The sequence below is a fragment of the Calidris pugnax genome, unplaced genomic scaffold (genome assembly GCF_001431845.1).
Source record: "Calidris pugnax isolate Ruff unplaced genomic scaffold, ASM143184v1 scaffold3, whole genome shotgun sequence".
Classification (NCBI taxonomy): domain Eukaryota; kingdom Metazoa; phylum Chordata; class Aves; order Charadriiformes; family Scolopacidae; genus Calidris; species Calidris pugnax.
In genome coordinates, this window is record NW_015090799.1 from 76,930 (window position 1) to 94,755 (window position 17,826).

The following is a 17,826-nucleotide window of genomic DNA, read 5'->3' on the forward strand; positions in this document are numbered from 1 at the left end:
CTTTATTTGCCACCTATATATTTTTTTTTTTCTAAATTTAATTTTTTTTTTCTTGATGAGAGCCCTGTGCAGCAAACCCCTGAGTCAAATGGCTCTTAATTTCTGGTGCTCCGAGCTGCAACGTGCTCAGACGTGTGACTGCCTGACAGACCACACAGAAGCTCCAACCTCCGGCTCAACAAACTCAGGCAAATATCCTCGTGCATTCTGCCATTCCTCTAGAATTAAAATAAACCTACTGCCAGCTTTATTTTTTTTTTCTTCATACAAATACTTTTTTTTAAAAAAAAAAAAAACAAACTTCAAATTTATTATTTATTTCAGGCCATAAACAACACAGAGGAAAGCAGCACATATACGTTCTCCCCCCTTTTTTTTTATAAGAAAACCTTATCGATAAGAAAAGCACAAATCTAGCTCTTCTTTTTTTTTTTTTTTAAAGTTTATTTTTTTAATACTTCGTCCCTTCAACCAGCCTACAAGCCTTTACCCAGAGAAAACACGATTGGAAAGGCTTTTCATGTTGTACTGTTTTTCAGAGGCTGGCAGGAGGGTTTTTAAAGACAATTCACAGCCCCGCTGCCCCAAACGGCACCGATACAATTATTTAGAATTTATTCCTTACTGTGGCAATTTTTATTTTGCTCTGTTTTTCCCAATTTCCTGGGAAAACACAATCAATTGCCCTCTAGTTTAGCGCACCTACACTGTTAACCTCTTTCTCCACATTTTCTCTCTACAAATCAACCACAAACATTTTAGAAGGATTTTACATATATATAATAAAGTCTTAAAAAGGCCAAGACCGCAAGAGAAAAGCCCAAAACCAAACTGAAGGTGTAAATGACCTCCTCCCACCTTCCAGACGTACCTACAAAATCCCTGCTCACTGGTGCAGGATTATACATTCCATTAGGAGTTTGGCCTTTTTCCCCGGGCCACGGCTTGTCCCTGGCCTGTCTGTCTGTCTGTCCTTCCTTCCTTCCCCCCACAACACCCCCCAGGGTAGGGGTGCTGGGGACACCTGCCCCGACCGCTACAGCCATGGGCCCTTCGCCACCTCAGGGAGCTGACCACACCGCGACTGACACAAAACCACCCCAAAAAAAACCCCCGAACCAACAAGACGAGCCCGGAGAGTCAGAATCCCCCTTTTCACAGAGAGCAGGAGCTCCTACAGAAGCGTGAACCCCCCCAACTTGGGTCACCCCTAGACCCCACCCCTTAATTTCTGGTGCTCCGAGCTGCAACGTGCTCAGACGTGTGACTGCCTGACAGACCACACAGAAGCTCCAACCTCCGGCTCAACAAACTCAGGCAAATATCCTCGTGCATTCTGCCATTCCTCTAGAATTAAAATAAACCTACTGCCAGCTTTATTTTTTTTTTCTTCATACAAATACTTTTTTTTAAAAAAAAAAAAAACAAACTTCAAATTTATTATTTATTTCAGGCCATAAACAACACAGAGGAAAGCAGCACATATACGTTCTCCCCCCTTTTTTTTTATAAGAAAACCTTATCGATAAGAAAAGCACAAATCTAGCTCTTCTTTTTTTTTTTTTTTAAAGTTTATTTTTTTAATACTTCGTCCCTTCAACCAGCCTACAAGCCTTTACCCAGAGAAAACACGATTGGAAAGGCTTTTCATGTTGTACTGTTTTTCAGAGGCTGGCAGGAGGGTTTTTAAAGACAATTCACAGCCCCGCTGCCCCAAACGGCACCGATACAATTATTTAGAATTTATTCCTTACTGTGGCAATTTTTATTTTGCTCTGTTTTTCCCAATTTCCTGGGAAAACACAATCAATTGCCCTCTAGTTTAGCGCACCTACACTGTTAACCTCTTTCTCCACATTTTCTCTCTACAAATCAACCACAAACATTTTAGAAGGATTTTACATATATATAATAAAGTCTTAAAAAGGCCAAGACCGCAAGAGAAAAGCCCAAAACCAAACTGAAGGTGTAAATGACCTCCTCCCACCTTCCAGACGTACCTACAAAATCCCTGCTCACTGGTGCAGGATTATACATTCCATTAGGAGTTTGGCCTTTTTCTATTTTGTACTATTTTAACACCCCAAATTTATAGATTTTTAAAATGGGCATGTTAAAAGGGCTTTCTTTAAGGATTTCAATGAAAATAGTGTTATGTTTTGTCATATTACCATAATCCTTCTTTTTAAATCACTTAGAATTTCAGTATAACCTAATTAAGTAATTTTAAGTAAGTCTTAACCCAAATACATAGATCTAATAAAAAAAATGTATTTTGCAAACAGGGAAAATGGACTTCTAAAATGGATTCCTCAGGTAGGAACCAAGATGCTGAAACATTTTCTCCCCACAAACTTTTGAGCTCTGAACTACTTCACAGCGCTCACATTTAAAACCCGAAATATTTATAAGAAAACATAATTTCACCAAATCTCAAGCACAATGTTTCATTGCCATTCTATTTTGTTTATTCCTTTTCTATTTAAAAGAAATCTTGCAATTTTCCTTGCCAAAAAGGAGGGAGACTCAGGGAAGAAAAATACTGCAAAATCCTAGCTCCCTATCTTCACATATTGTTTATTTCAAAGTTCTTCTGACAGTTTATATTGTTTTTAGATATAGTATATTATTTTGTGAGTGGAAATATTATTATTTGGATTTTTGCCTTTTTTAAAAGGCTACAGGAGAACATTAGAGATTTTAGAGACTTTTAACCATTTTAAATCTCTCTCTTTTTTAAATGCTACAAACCTCCCATTTGGTAAATGGAATTTACATTTCTCTCTCGTCTGAATTATCGAAGTTGAATCAAAAATTCACCACAGAAAGAACAGGTGAGGTACCACAACACCACAGCAAGTCCCACACTAACACAGCTCCTCTCTCCATTGGTGTATTACCAGCTTACACAAAGTATAAAATACTTCCGAAATAAATACAGCCTCTGCCCCGAGCAAAACAAATTTTACTTATTTGACCCCAAGGAACCACATTTTCTCAACAAGCATCCTGTCTATAGCATTATGCCATTTACTGACTCTTGCTTAATTAACCAGCATGCTTTAAAGACAAGTAGCGTTCCTTCAACTTAATCAAAACAGACTATTTTTAATTGCTACCGCATCAAATATATTTGTCAACACAATAAAGCCACGTACAATTAGAAAGAACTGCTTTTTTTTTTTTTTCTTTTTTAGCCCTGGCTTTGACCAACCACAAATTCCAGCCTCCGCTTCCAATTTATTTGCTCTTCTAACACGAGGTGAACTGAAACACACACCGCAGCTCGCAAATACCTCTGTCCTTCTATAACACCCTCTCCTTTTGCATCTTTTACTGAGAAAATCCAGTTTACCACCATCAGCACCACCGTTCTCCCGCAACCCACCACGCGCTTCCGAAGGACCTGGCACTAACTTCCCTCTCTCTCTCTCTCGAGGCTTCACTTCCTCACCTCCAGCAAAATAAACCCCAAAATATTGAGGGTTGTCCGCAACAGCAATAAACTCCAAAAAAAAAAAAAAAAAACCCAAACAAAAAAGAAAAACAACAAAAAGGCCAAAAGGCCAGGTATTATTAAATCCAAACCAGAAAAGTTATTTTCTCTCCACGCCAAAAGACATCAGGAATGGTACGTTACCTGGGAAGTGATGCTCGTGTCCCACGGACGGACATCCCTCTGTCCAGACCCGGGCCACCCCGCGCTCCCTGAAACCCTAGGAGAGAAGAGATGGAAATTATTACATGCTTAGCCCCATCTCTGCACATTCAGATCACCTGGCTCTCACAAGGCTTTGAGTCTCTCGGTCTGAAAAGCGTTTTAAAAACTCGTGTTAAAATTCTAATTGGAGCCCTCGAGATTGTTTTTGATAACCCAGGTGCACGTGTCAAAAATTACCCGGTCCTTTTTAAGTACCACATTCTCCAGACCTGGCTTTAAGTTCTAAGAGGCCTGTATTCTGCTGCATGCTCCCCCCTGATTAAAATTTCACCTGCAAACGGCGTGATCTTCTATTTAAAAAAGAAAATAAATCATTTATTTTACATATATATTGAAATCTAATTTTTTTTGGTTTGTTTTGTTTTAAAGCCATTTACACAAGGGACAGAGTCCTGAGCTATCCCTTCCCACAGCAACTTTTCCCTCCCCTGCTTTAAAAGCTGAATTCCTTTTCGGATAAATTGCTTTACCCTTTTTTGTTTTAATTTTTTTTTCCTGGGATTTGTGCTATTGTGTACTTATTTGTGATGCTGCAGAATTTAACGCAGGCCTGGAGTTTTGAGACTTCTGTCTCCCTCCCTTCACCTGCGAGGAAGATACCAGCTAAAAAATCACTGTCTCAACACCATTTTTATGCCCCTTTTCTCTCTCTACTTTTGTCAAACAAACGCAAGGGGGAAAAAAGTTAAGATAATGAGTACAAATTGACAGTGTACTGCATTTCCAAAAAAGCCCTTGTTTCAGTTTGTCATTTAATAAGCATTATCCATGTAAGTCATGGTCAGAAAGCCTCAGCACTGTAGGGTGAAGCATTTGTGACTAAACTGCCCTATTTTATTTTTTTTTTCAATGAAAAAAGGGTCTGCCCGCATTGAAATCTTTTCTTCCATCTTTTACCCTCCTCCTTCCACATATTTTCCCCTCATCATACTGCTTAAATCCTAGTGGACTGTTGCCGCACGTGTATTTTTCCACCCAATTTCCTAGACATTGACAAATGTGAACCAGAAAAGCATTTTGCACAATGGTAACTTATCTAAACCCTTTTTTTCACCCTTTCTCTCTTTTTCTCCGTGGCACCCTAGGCTTTTTTTTTTTTTTTTTTTTTTACCCTCTGATGTTGCTTTGTTTGGTCTTTGCCCACTTTTCTGTGTATTTCTCTCCTGCTGCTCCTATTAGACCGGGCAGGAAGAACTGTATGTCTCTCTCTCCCATTTCTTACACTCTCATTTTTTTTACTGCTTTACAGATTAAACACAGTCTACCGTCATTTTCATATATTTTTAGAGATACTTTTTTTTTTTTCTTCTCTAGGAACTTGCTGATTACAGTCACCCATATTTTTGCAAAGCAAGGAGAGCCCTTTCCTGCTCCAGCTCATGTTCCTGACAGTATACTAAGTGTAAAGGAACTTGCAAGTCTGTGATGGAAAACATGAAAAAGGAGAAAGGGGGTAACATCTAGAAATGCCCCTTACCATCACAAAGAGAAAAAAAAAAAAATAAATAGACATTTTGAACTGGTTCTGACTCTTTAAAGAGAAACCATCGAGAGAAAAACCCCACCTCAGGGGAAATCTTTATCAGGATCACTAGCAACACTTTTCTACACTAATAAAAGTAAAGAAAATTTTAAAATTCAAATTTACTGGTCGGCATCACCTGTTTAGGATTTACTGTTCTGCATTTCACTCAGCCTGGGGAGTGAAAGTTGCCTGTTGGTTTCACTTTTGTTCTCAGCCAGTTTCACTTTCATGCACTGTGAGAATCTTTTACATTTTGGGTTCAGCAATGTTAAAGAAGACATTTACATTTTTAAACAATCCTCATTACACTCATAACACCAGCAATTCGTGTCCATCTCTTTCCCAGGACACTCGGTAAAATAATAATAATTTGGAGGCCTAACTGGAAAGGGGCAGCATCCTTGTCAAAGGAGCAGCTTTTTCACTTGTCACGTGTTTAGGTTGTGCTCTGCTCCTTCTTTCCCTGAAATGGATAGGAAACGTGCCATGAACTTCCCTGACGGCAGGATCAGGCCTCTGGGTCTGTAATCTGCAACAAAAAAATGCCACAGGCAGGCCAATATATTCCTTATAACCTACAAGGCTTGCCTTCTATTAATTTCCTATGCAAACTCAAGGGGAAAAAAAAACAAAAAAAACCAACAACCAGCCCCTGCATTCACCTTTCTGTATGTTTTTAAATTAGTGATAAATACCCTTCCTGACACAGGGCGAAGGAAATTAGAAGGGCATCTCCCCACTTGGGTTTGCGTGGGGAGGGAGACGCCGTATTTCCCTGCCACTGGCTGCAAAGAACTGTTTCTCCTTCTCGTGCCAAGCACAAGCTGTAGGAGACAACCCGACCCACGCAGAACCATGGCTGTCCTGCACCAGGACCTCCTGGAATCCCAATTTCCAAAGCACAGACCTGCCTCACCCTCCATTTTGCCAGGACAAACCACAGCACCTTCAGAAACGAGAATTTCGACAGCAAGGTTGGGGGGGGGGGAGGAAATAGGCTTCCATTTACATTTTCAAAACCATTTATATTTTCAAAACCATTTATATTTTCAAAACCATTTATATCTTCAAAACCATTTACATTTTCAAACCCCTTCCCTTCCCTTCTATATTACGTTTTCAAACCCCTTCCCTTCCCTTCTATATTCCCCTTCCCCTCCCACAAGGCAGCCCTGACCCTCGCACGCACGTGCAAGGAAGCCCACAGACGGATGGCACCTTCCTCTCCAAAGCTACCCCAAAGCACTGCTCTTTCTGTCTTTTGGGGGATACAGGGGTTTTCCGAGACCTCGAGACTCAAGGGGAAGAGCCAAGGGTTTACAGGAGCCGCGCCAACGTTCGCTTTTTCAACTCCTTTCCCACAAATTCTGCGTCCCGCAAGCCCGCACGGAATCTGTCACTGGCTGCTTACAGATTATTATTTTCCTCTTTACGTGCCAAAAAGTTAAATCTTAAAAGCTTACACACGTGACTCCTGGGAGAATACCTGTATCTCCATTTCCTACTGGTTTATTGCACCGTGAGAAACGCAAATAAAAAGGGGGAATTGCACTGGGATCTTGGGAATTGCACTGGGATCTTGTACCTGTCCGTCCCACAGCCGCGCACTTTCCTATCGATGGGAGCAGACTGTGGGACCATATATTTGACTATCTATGATCCCCTCACGCATCTGGACACGAGCACTTCCACAGCACTAACCTAGTCTTCCCTGTTTCTCTCTTCCCAAGTTCCTCTTTTCCCGGATGCCACTACACGGAAAAGGACCAACCGCCCTCCCAAAGAATTTCTCCCCACCTTCCTTCTCCACCTCCACCCCTCCTCTCCTTTCCCCAGAAGACATCTTCTGTGGTGCCGAGGCCAATTCAACCCCAGACTCGCACATACACTGAATTTCAAGGGTACAACTGGACCCCGTGTTCGGGGGGGGGGGGGGGGGGTGGTCAACCATACCTTGGGCCACCATGGTGCTACACCAAGAGGGACCACTGTGATCCCCCAGGTCACAGAGAAAAAACCCCATCCACTGGAAAGCACACGATGACAACACTGACTTTCACAGGCTCACCACGCTCATGAAATTAACAATTATCCATCAATTCATACTGGTGGATCGTTACCGACGACAGAAATAATGACAGGGAAATACAATGGCCTGTTTTCAAAATGGTTCCTCTAAAAGCCACGTCTTCTGACTTGGGCTTGGTATTAAACACAGCTCTTGGCTCGCTCCTAGAAATGATTTCCTTCTGCAGCACTCTGTCCTGTATTTTACCCAGCTTTTCTATAAATATTTACCATACATGCTTGCGTTACTTTAACTAACGAGATAATTTTAACTGTGTGATTGCTATTTATCTCCTGCCTTTCTGCTATGAAGGAGAAAAGCCTCACAGCCAGGACTATCCATGAAACCTCGGGGGTGTAGCAGAGGGGCAGGAGGCAGTGACACGGGAGGGAGGATGGAAAAGAGGGATGCTGTTCTTTCCAAGATACATAAAGTTATACCCATTCCTGAAAGTGGGAAGCAGGGAACTCCCCACGCCAGCAGCCTCCAAGGGCTCTGCAGCCTCTCCTTGGGGTTCCCAAAATGCTCCACAGCCCTCTCCTGACAGGTCCCACCACAGCACAAGAGGGTACCGCAGGGGCAGCCCGCTCCTCTCTTCCTTTTCTCATCCAGAAACGAGGAGGGGAGCAACTATTAACAACTACTCATTAACGAATTTGGCTCTGGAAGGCATCGGGCATAACCCTTGGTGCTGTGTGATAGTCACATTATTAATAATAATTGCAGCAGAGAGCACCCATCATGACAGGTAGGTTAAACTGAGGAATGGAGATGTAAAGGGGTCAAACGGTGTCTGTGACAGGTGTAGGGAGCACAGCCTGGGACTGCTGGCTTTTCACCTCCTTCTCACTCTCAAACACACCAGGCTGGAGCCATCTCTTTCCTTTTTCCTCATCTCCTAAGCACTGCCCTGATCCTAACTCAAGGAGGGGCATTCCCCCAGGAGAGCCTAAGACCAGCACGGCCATGGCTGGACCAGCTGCTGGGGATGGGCATCTGCAGAGAGCATCCCAGCCATGGGGAGAGCATCCTGGCCATGCTGAGGACCACTGCTTGTGCCCAAGAACCACCACAGCATCCCGGTGCTTGCACCAAGGGGGTTGACAGAGAGACCATGACTATCACACCACGGGTATTACAAACATCACCCAGCTCGATTTTAAACAACCAACATCACGCAACACCCCATAGATTTCCAAGATTTCCAGGATGATTTTGTTCCAACTTCTCACTAAAGATCAACAGAACTAAAACAATACACACACAAATTTTTTTTCCAACTTCTCACTAAAGACCAGCTGATCAACAGAACTAAAACAATACACACACAACAACGGGGGGGGGGAAAAATACTCCCCTTTTTTTCCTTAAATTTAAAGCAACCACGCCAACATCAAAACCTCTTCCTATCACCCATATCCATTATGGAGAATAATTTTGGTTGAAGAGGAAGACGAGAGATGGCTGTAACTCAGATGATCATAAGGACTTTGGGCTGTCACAGAATCCTGCAGGTCCCCACTTTTCTGTCACCTTCTAAAACTGTGCTGCCAGGGAATTCCTCCCTCGACAGGAACAGCACCCTCTTCTAAAGAAGTATTTCTCAAGCTACAGGTTGCCAAAGGACATAACGTTAGAAAAAACCCCAAAATTTGTCAGCGGTAGGTCAAATTTTTGACAGCAGGGGACGGAGAAGTTCTGCACACAGGGTAGCCACCAGGCTCTTAACTACGCAGCGAGTCCAGTCTCCCTGGAAAAGGGAGTGAGTTTTCAGACAGCGATTACGGAGCCTGAAGTCTCTGTTGTCAAAAAAGAAAAGGATTCAAGACAGTAAGAGGGAGAGAGGTGAATCAAAAGGAGGTCCCGGACCCAGAAAGTTTGATAAACGCTGCACTGATGGACATAAGGACATTGCATACAGTAGATGGCAAAAGGAGGAAGCACTCGTACTGCCTGCTAATGGGAAATGGAACCGACCCACACACGGAGCACTTGATCCCTATGAGATTAAAAAAAAAAACCAAAAAACACAACGCAAACCTTTTCCTAGTGATGGGCCGAGCTACGGAAGATTTATCAGACTTGATCAATTAACAGCACTTCATTTAGTGGCTCCCTTTGTGCCACGTGTTCAGTATTATCCTCCTACAATTCCCAAGCAGGGCATGACCCTCGGAGTCCAAAAGCATTGCTCCTTCTGAAGAAGTTAGAATCATAGAAGAGAATCATTGAGGTTGGAAGAGACCCTTGGGATCATCGAGGCCAACCATCTCCCCTACTCTACAAAGTCCTCCCCTACACCATGTCCCTCAGTACCCCATCTAAACGGCCCTTAAACACAGCCAGGGATGGGGACTCCACCCCCTCCCTGGGCAGCCTGTTCCAATGCCCGACCACTCTTTGGGTGAAAAATTCCTTCCTAATGTTCAATCTAAACCTCCCCTGTTGGAGCTTGAAGCCGTTCCCTCTCGTTCTATTGTTATTAGTGGGAAGGATGGGGAGGAACCACACGCCGCCCGTCGCAGCTGGAAGAAGCCCTCAGCATGTCTAAAAACCCCACCGACTCGGACCGTCTCCAAACGTATCGTGACCTTGGTACCTGGCATTTATTTTGGCTCTGATGAGCTTGCTCTATTTCCAGCTGATTTTTTTCCGAAGCTCTTCAGCTATGAAAACAACTTCTTGCCAATCAGTCCATCTATTTTCTTGCGCTTCGGACCAGTTCTGTACACTCCCAAGGTCCTTCCCCAACTGTAGCTTGAGGGAGATGGTATGCCGTTTCTCCTACAGTAATACTGTATTTTTACCTTATTTTTACATTTTATTTCACATTCCAGGGCGCCTAGGCAAACGGCATACATTCAACTCACCACATTAAAATAAAACTGCTCACAAAAGATAAAATACCCCTTATTTCTCCTGCTCTCTTAACAAGCTAGCATAAGTAACACCCTCTGGTCCAAAAAAGGTTGGCTAGAAATTTTTGCTTTGTATCATAACGAAGGTCAGAAACCACCTACTAACAGAGGATGACCAGAACATCCATTTTTATGACCATTTTTATCCTGAGGAGGACCATCCGCAAACATTCTACGTCTAGCCCTCAAGTAGACATGTTCAAGGGTTGTCAACCAAGCCCGTGTCCAACTAAACTGGGATGTTTAGCCACCCACCGAGTCCCAAACTCCTTTAGCACCCACCAAGCCAGGGGCCTTCCCACAGCGCGGCACCGAACGTGCGTGTCGTTAATTCCACAACAGTTTAAACGGAACCAAACATCAACCAACAGACTTCCAGCAGAAAGAAAGAAAGAAAAAAAAAAAAAGAAAACAAAGTGTTCTGGTTTCAGGAATATTCTGGGTGTGACTTTGCTCTTTTCCCACCAAAAAAAAAAAAAAAGGTAAAAAAAGGTAAAAAAAAAAGTGCTTTATAAAAACTACACCAACGATCCTACAGATTTTTTGTCCGTCTTTCCTGTGGACATTTCTTACTGCCCTACATGATTTTGCAGCCCCTCAATATTAACGGTCGTACATTTCATAAGAAGGTTTACAATATTTACCTAAACACTGTAGGATTTTTAGTCACGGCTAAGAGCGACCTAGTCTTTTCCAGCTGCCCCAAACATAGTTAAAATAATCAGAAATAAGGCGAGGGCACAGAAGAAGAAAATTCCAGCCCGATATTCATCCACACCCTGTCCATTAATTACAGATCTATCTATTAACAGTGGTGGTGGGCCCAAGTATTTATTCTGGATCAAAGCAGTAGGAAGTGGCCACCTCATATAGGTTAAGAAATATATAGATATTTCTGCTCAGGTTGTGTGTCTCTCACCATAACGGCATCGAAGCTGGTCTGACTGCGTTTTGCGAAGAAGTCAAACAGAAGAGAAGGTTCAAGCAGATTAATTCAAACTTCACTCTCACTCTTCTCAAATAAACTTCACACTATTAATTGACACAACCTACCGAAGATTTTTTTTTTTCCCCTTTTGAACCTTCAGAGCTCACATCCCACTTACATTCCATGAAGTTGAAGAATACGACCCATCCTGCACCTCTGTGGGCAAGAAGTGAACCCTGAAATGCCAGAGAATTACCTTCATATTTGGGAGGAAAAAAAAAAAACCCAATTAATTTTCATTAAATTTGGAAAACGAGGCACATGTGGACCCCCCACAGATGGCAATCTATCAGCACCCACCTGCTTTTTAACAGTTTTTAAAGGCAGCCATTAATACCTTCTAGCTTGGTGTTCATTCCCATCTCATATGGGAAAGGAATATACGGAGCCCGTTCTACGTAACAATATTTTTCCTTTGGGGAAAAAAAAAAAAAAAATAAAATAAAACAGTGGTTCCCAAGCTTGGGGTCCATTTAAGCAAGCAGACAGAATCATTACAAAGCCCAACCCATAAATATAGAATATAGGGTAGGCAGAAATATTCCTGATAAATTCCAACACCCTCCTCCGCTAGGATACAGCCGGGGAAGCTCAGCCTGGGCATGAGGTCCAACTCATGGGCACTTCAACCCCAAACCCCCTCTTGGTGTGGGGTCAGACTCAGGGACAAGCTTCTGGCTGGATTTAGGTCCCTCAGGCAGCCTTTGCACCTCCACACCTCCTGATTTTACACACGAGCTGAAATTTTGCCTCCAGCTGCAGTCGGGCAATTTTATTAAGTCGTTTGGTGTTAACCCACCCTAAATCCAGATCTCCTCGTGCTCGGGGTGCTTTCCCTCCCGGCCCCCGTTAGGCACCCCCCTGCACACCGTGCCCTTTCAGACCCCTTACGTCATGAAATAATACACATTTGCTGGGTTATTATAACAGAACAGCGGGGAAGATATTTTCTGATAACATTATTGGAGCAGTGGTGAAGATAGTTTGAACGGCGAGGCCTATTTATTTCAATAGCATTCTAAACCCTAAGTCCAACGACAATTAAAACTAAGAGTTAATAACTAAAACCACGATTTGCAACCTCTGGTAAGCATTGAGGTGAATTAAATGGATTTTTTTTCAGTGAAATAAATTTAACTAGTGGCATATTTTAGGTTAAAAAATGTCTACTGGTAGCAGCATCCCATTATCACCCCATGAATTTGTCTTATAGAAACACAGGATTTGATGTGAGTTGGGAAATTATACTAATGTGAGTCCTATTTTTCCCCTCTCCCAAATTAACCAGGGAAAAAGAGGGAGAGGGAAAAGTTAAAAGTTAATTAAAGCTATATTAATTAATTCTCATCCTGACAGGATGGATTTTTTTAGAGATCGGGGACCAAGCAATTGGGTCTTACTGTCTGAAAATACATTAAGAATGAAGACTGTGGCACAAGTACTAGTATTAGTAAATATAATAGAAATCTAGATAGCTGTAGTAGAAAAAAAAAGTATTACAATTTGAACCTCTAATCCAAATATTGCTCTGGTTCTAAGATTACAGCCACAAACCAGGAGACTGCATTCCAAACCCTGCAGCATCTGCTTTGCCTAATCTGATACCACCCTCAATAGGGATTTGGGCTGTAGGACTTTGCCTTAAATTGCCAGTGTCCTACAGAAGAAATTCATATCAAATTCCACAACAACTTTTTACCATAGTGATAATTTTTAAGCTACATTTTCCATGATTTTTTTTAAATGAATGGCTGACTTTGAATCACCTGCCACATCTGCCTTGTTTTAAGGGCAATTATAAAAATCTCGGAAAACTTTTTTTGTGACTTAAAACAAACTGGTAACGTGTCTGACCCTTTCAGCAACTTTGGCATTATTTCTAGAGAGCCAAAAGAATACATAATTTTTGTGACAGGAGAACAGAACATTTTTTTTTTTTTTTAAAAGTAACAGAGGTATGCATTTGTGAATTTATTCTGGACAATTTCCTATTTGTCTCTAAAATGGTTCATTAATAAATTAAGAATGAAGCATATTACTAATATATCAATTCTGTTTCCCATATTGGGCTTACACTAGGCTTAAAGAGCTCACTTTCTAATTAATGAAATATTTAGTAACATAATCATACTTAAGCTTATTAATACCTCTTTTAAAAGCACGTGATTTCATTGAAGCAGATGCAATTATTAAACTCAAATTTAAGGTAGCGTTTCGGTTGAAACTGTAGACAAAAGAAGCTGGACTTTGTTCCTGATATTTATATTTTTATATTTATGTGCTGCCACTCCGTTAAGCAGACCCCGAGCTCGCCCCCAGGTCAGACCCTACTGTACCTGCCCTCCCTTCAGTTCCTAAAAAGTCTTGCTCGTTGGACTGATCCTGGCACCGATATGGCCCCAAACAGCTGCCCACTGACTTCAAAATGATGTGGAGATTATTCTTTTTCCTTGAGAAAAATCACTTTTGTGGTGTCCATGTCTCCCCCTCGATCAGACAGATGCAGTTATGCTTTTCCAAGTTAAAACTTTAGGTTTACTTAGTACGTGAAAACATCGGGTTTTTTAATGTAGTTTCAATTAAATTTAAGGAGCTGAGCAGTGTTTTGAAAAGCTAAGTTCCGTGGCAGGACTCTCATCATGAGTTTTAATGGTATTCTTTGAATTTGGATACATTACCGAAGCCAGAAAGCTGTTTTCCCCTCTCAAAAAAATTGCAGCAGACCTTTAAAAACATTTTTATTCAAATATGGGGGGGGGAATTTCTTTGCTTTTGTTCTTCTAAACTCCTTCCCTTACTTCAAGGACTTTAAAACTTCAATTGCATAAAGTTACTCCTGCAAAATTGCTGTATATCTCCTCCTGTCAGTAATTTCTTTCGATGTCAAAACAAAAATCACTATTTATTCTTTATTATAATTTTCAAAAACAACAGGGATGTCTTGTTTATTTTTCTGGAAGCCATAAAAGGAAAAAAAAACTCCAAAAATTTCAAGTAGAAACTGAAAAGATTACTTCCAGAGACATGATCAATATGGGACTGCTAACAAATAGTAATTATTACAAATGCTTTTATTTGGATAAAACTTCATGTAAAATATTTATAGAGCTCATTGTTCTATTAAATAAGACTCAATTAAACTTACAAACAAGTACGATGTAAGCCTGTCTGCTCAGTCGGTTTAATGAGATATGAACTATCTAAAAATAGAACTCTTCCATCGTAAGAAGATTTTATAAATAACCTATACATAATAGGGAAAAAATATACCAAACCACATTTCAAGGTTTAGAAACAGTTTTGAAGTTTTTAAGGAAGATTTGAAAGATATTTTTTTTTAGATATCTCCATTTATTTTCATTGCTAACTGCTTAAAAGCCTTAAGAAAGAACAAACCCCCCCCTAAGATTCAACCATGCAAATTAATGTTCCTAATAATTGTAACTGTATCTACATCCACATGTTTTGTTAATTATTATGTACAGGATTCACTGGGAAAAAGGGCTGTATTCCAGCTGCAGTCAGTTATAAGTAAGATCATGTTAGAACTTTCAAAAAGCTTCTTACATAAATTCATGTTAAAAAACTGTTCAAATAATTTGTTATTAGGAATTTGAAAGTAAAAAAAATCTGCTTCAAGAGAAGGAGCATTTGTGAATTATGATCGAATTTTACTTTTTTTTTTTTTTTCTGGCTTCTCTGTAGAAAAGTCAAAAGCAATTTTTGAAAAACAGGAAAAACCATAACTTTTTTAACAGAAATATGTTCGGTAAGAATGAGTAATGGTTCTAATATTTTAGTCTTTAGGTCATATATAAATTAGTATGACCTACAGGAATCCATAGGATAGCAATGAACCCCAAACTGACTTCTGTTTTTTGTTTGCCATTTTCAAAATATTTTCTCTTTGTACAAATAGTAAGTTTTAATACTATCAATTACCCCTCTTCAAAGGTTGTCTCTGCCTGCTATTTAAACAATGTATTTACTAAACTACAAATTTAAACTCTCAAATACAAAGAAAGATATATTTTTTTTCAATCTCTGAAAGACCAAATTTCTGTATTTTGTTAGAAGAAGTTATTTCTGGATGCAAAGATCTCTCTGCTTTATTTTCTATTGCTAACATGAAAATGTCGATACTTAAATAAATAAGTTTTAGCTTCAGCAGCTAAATATAATTGTTCTAATTGCCAAAATATATTCCTGCCTATATTCTGCAAGGGCAGGGCTTTATTTGTTTCAGATCCTATATATGTTAAATTGAGAATGTAAAACATCTAAGTCTTACAAATCACCGAAATACAGTAGATAAATAAGACTGAATTATTTTTATCAAATTATCAGCTGATAGGCTAATAATAGCAACCACCTAAAAACTTTTTTTACGGCATTTGCTCCTCCTGTTTGCTTAGATTTTAATCTAAATTTTTTGTTACTTTGATACTAAAGAAATAGTGAATTTTTATTCTTTAGCAAAATACTAAGGACCTAACAAATCATATTTAAAAAGCTGACATGAAATTCAGCTCCCTTTGAAGCCAAAGGGAATTTTACCACTGATTTCAGGAGAGCAGGATCAGTCCACAGGAATTTAAAATCCAATTGTCTCCTAATTTTTACCATATGAATTTGCTAACAATTAGGTATGTTTACCCTTTGGACATATTTGATAATTTAAATATTTCTTGGTAACAATTAGGAAATAAATCCAGCAAAAGGAAAAAAAAATTATTTAGCTGGTATTTTGGCTAAAGTATGTAACATTCCCACTTCAGCTTTTTCCTCTGTATATTAAGGTACAAAACACCCCACCCTTGCTCTAAAAAAGATTTCACAAATACTTATATTTATATCTATATTAGATAACCGAGCTTACTTTGTTTTATATTTAGCTGCATGCTGCGTAGTACTTTGGCTATTATGAGCCTAACTTCCCGGAATATAATATAAGAAAATATCTTCCCTGAAAATGATTTTTCAACTGGATGCCACTTAGTATAAATATTCACTTAAAAAAAAGAAAGCTGCCCACTGAAATTACATGGCTGATGGCCCTGGTCCTATAGAGTTTTCCCTAAAATTTAACCTAGTCTAATTTTTAATTTCCTTCAATTCTGAATTCTAGATTATTAAGAGAACCTGTCCCTGTATGTCAATCTTTCCCAATATATAATATATACAAACAAAGGCTAAATAAAGCCCAAACTCCCCCCACCCACCCCTTTTTTTTGGCCAGACAAAAGTAATTTCAGGCAGTACATTTAAAGGCAGGAGGTATTTTGCCTAAGTTAACTACAGAGCTCAAAAGACCTGTATGAAGTTTCTCTTAACATCAAAAATATAGGTTTTATGATTATGTGAAAATAATGTTTGTGGTAGAGAGCATGTTATAAAAGCAGCTTTGAAAGCTTATATAGTTACCTTTTCTGAATGTTCTGGCTACTTCTGATCCTCCCTCTTCTGGAAGAAAAAGCTGGTTACTAAGTTAAATTTTTCAAATTATTGTTACAAATCCTATCACCTGTTTCTTTCCTTTAAAAATTCCAGGACTTTGTAATATTTTGTTTATTTAGTTAAAAGATTCAAGCTGTTTGTCCGGGAGATTTTAATTTTTGTAGAACTGCTTAGAGCAGATCCCAAACGTCCGAGAAAAGAAACCCAAACAAAACGACAGCTAAAGGCCTTTTTCGATTTTTTTTTTTAATTCATTTGAAATATTTAATGTTGTTTGCTGCGTTGGGTGACATGTTTTAACTTTTACTTTTGATTTACTGCTTTCAAAACTTAGCTCTAAAAGGCAGGTACTCTGAGAGGAAGGACTGCAGCATTATCAACTTGGAGGTTCTACCGGGGCTGTATTTCTCTTTAGGAATAATCCTCATCCACAGAAATATTCCCATCGAATTCCTTGAGATTATTTTCATGAATATGCATGAATATTCACCAGAGGTTGTAGGATTTACTCTCAAGTAGCCAGCAGAGATTCCTTAAGATTCCTTACTTTTTTTTTTTTTTTTCCCCCAGCCAAGAGCAGAAAGCATCTTTAGCTCTGATGTTTATAGAAACTATTTTAACACAACGAAGTCGTTGTGGAAATTCCTCCTTCAGATTTAGCCCCCCCAAGGATTTAGGAAGTCCCTTCAGTGAGCAGGGCAGTTGAGCCTCGTGTCAAAATGGCTCTGAAGCCAAGAAGGGGAGGATGGTGATGGGCAGGAGACACGGGGACACCGTTGACCCCCTCCCCAACCCTGCGGGGTCCCAGCCACATGGGTCCCCTGGCCGGGGCACCACCAAAAACAGGGCTGAAAGTCAGGCTTCCAACCCAAAAACCTGCAGGTGTCAAAGAGAGAGGGCAACGGAGAGGCACGGGAGGGCTCGTTAGGATCAGGGCTTCCTGCTGCACGCTCTGGCTAGCAGATAATTGGGAAAAATTAGTAGTCCCATCTGTTTTACCTGTGACCTTGATGCCTGCGGTCTATATGTCGGTAAGACGTAGGCTTCCCCACTTCCCCCCCCCCCCAAAAAAAAAAAAAAAAAAAAAAAGAATTGGGAGGAGGAGAGCAGCATTTGGCTGCTCAGCGTTTTGGCTGCTCTGAATCTGGC

General features: G+C 40.3%; 1 protein-coding gene across 1 annotated transcript in view; it reads right to left on the reverse strand.

Moving 5' to 3' along the window:
- Positions 1–17,826, reverse strand: part of LOC106885192 (putative uncharacterized protein encoded by LINC00472) — a 98,705-nt gene that overhangs the window by 37,594 nt on the left and 43,285 nt on the right. The window contains exon 3 of the mRNA XM_014937165.1: positions 3,641–3,716. Coding sequence (XP_014792651.1) covers positions 3,641–3,716 — 76 coding nt within the window. The remainder of the gene's footprint in view (positions 1–3,640; positions 3,717–17,826) is intronic.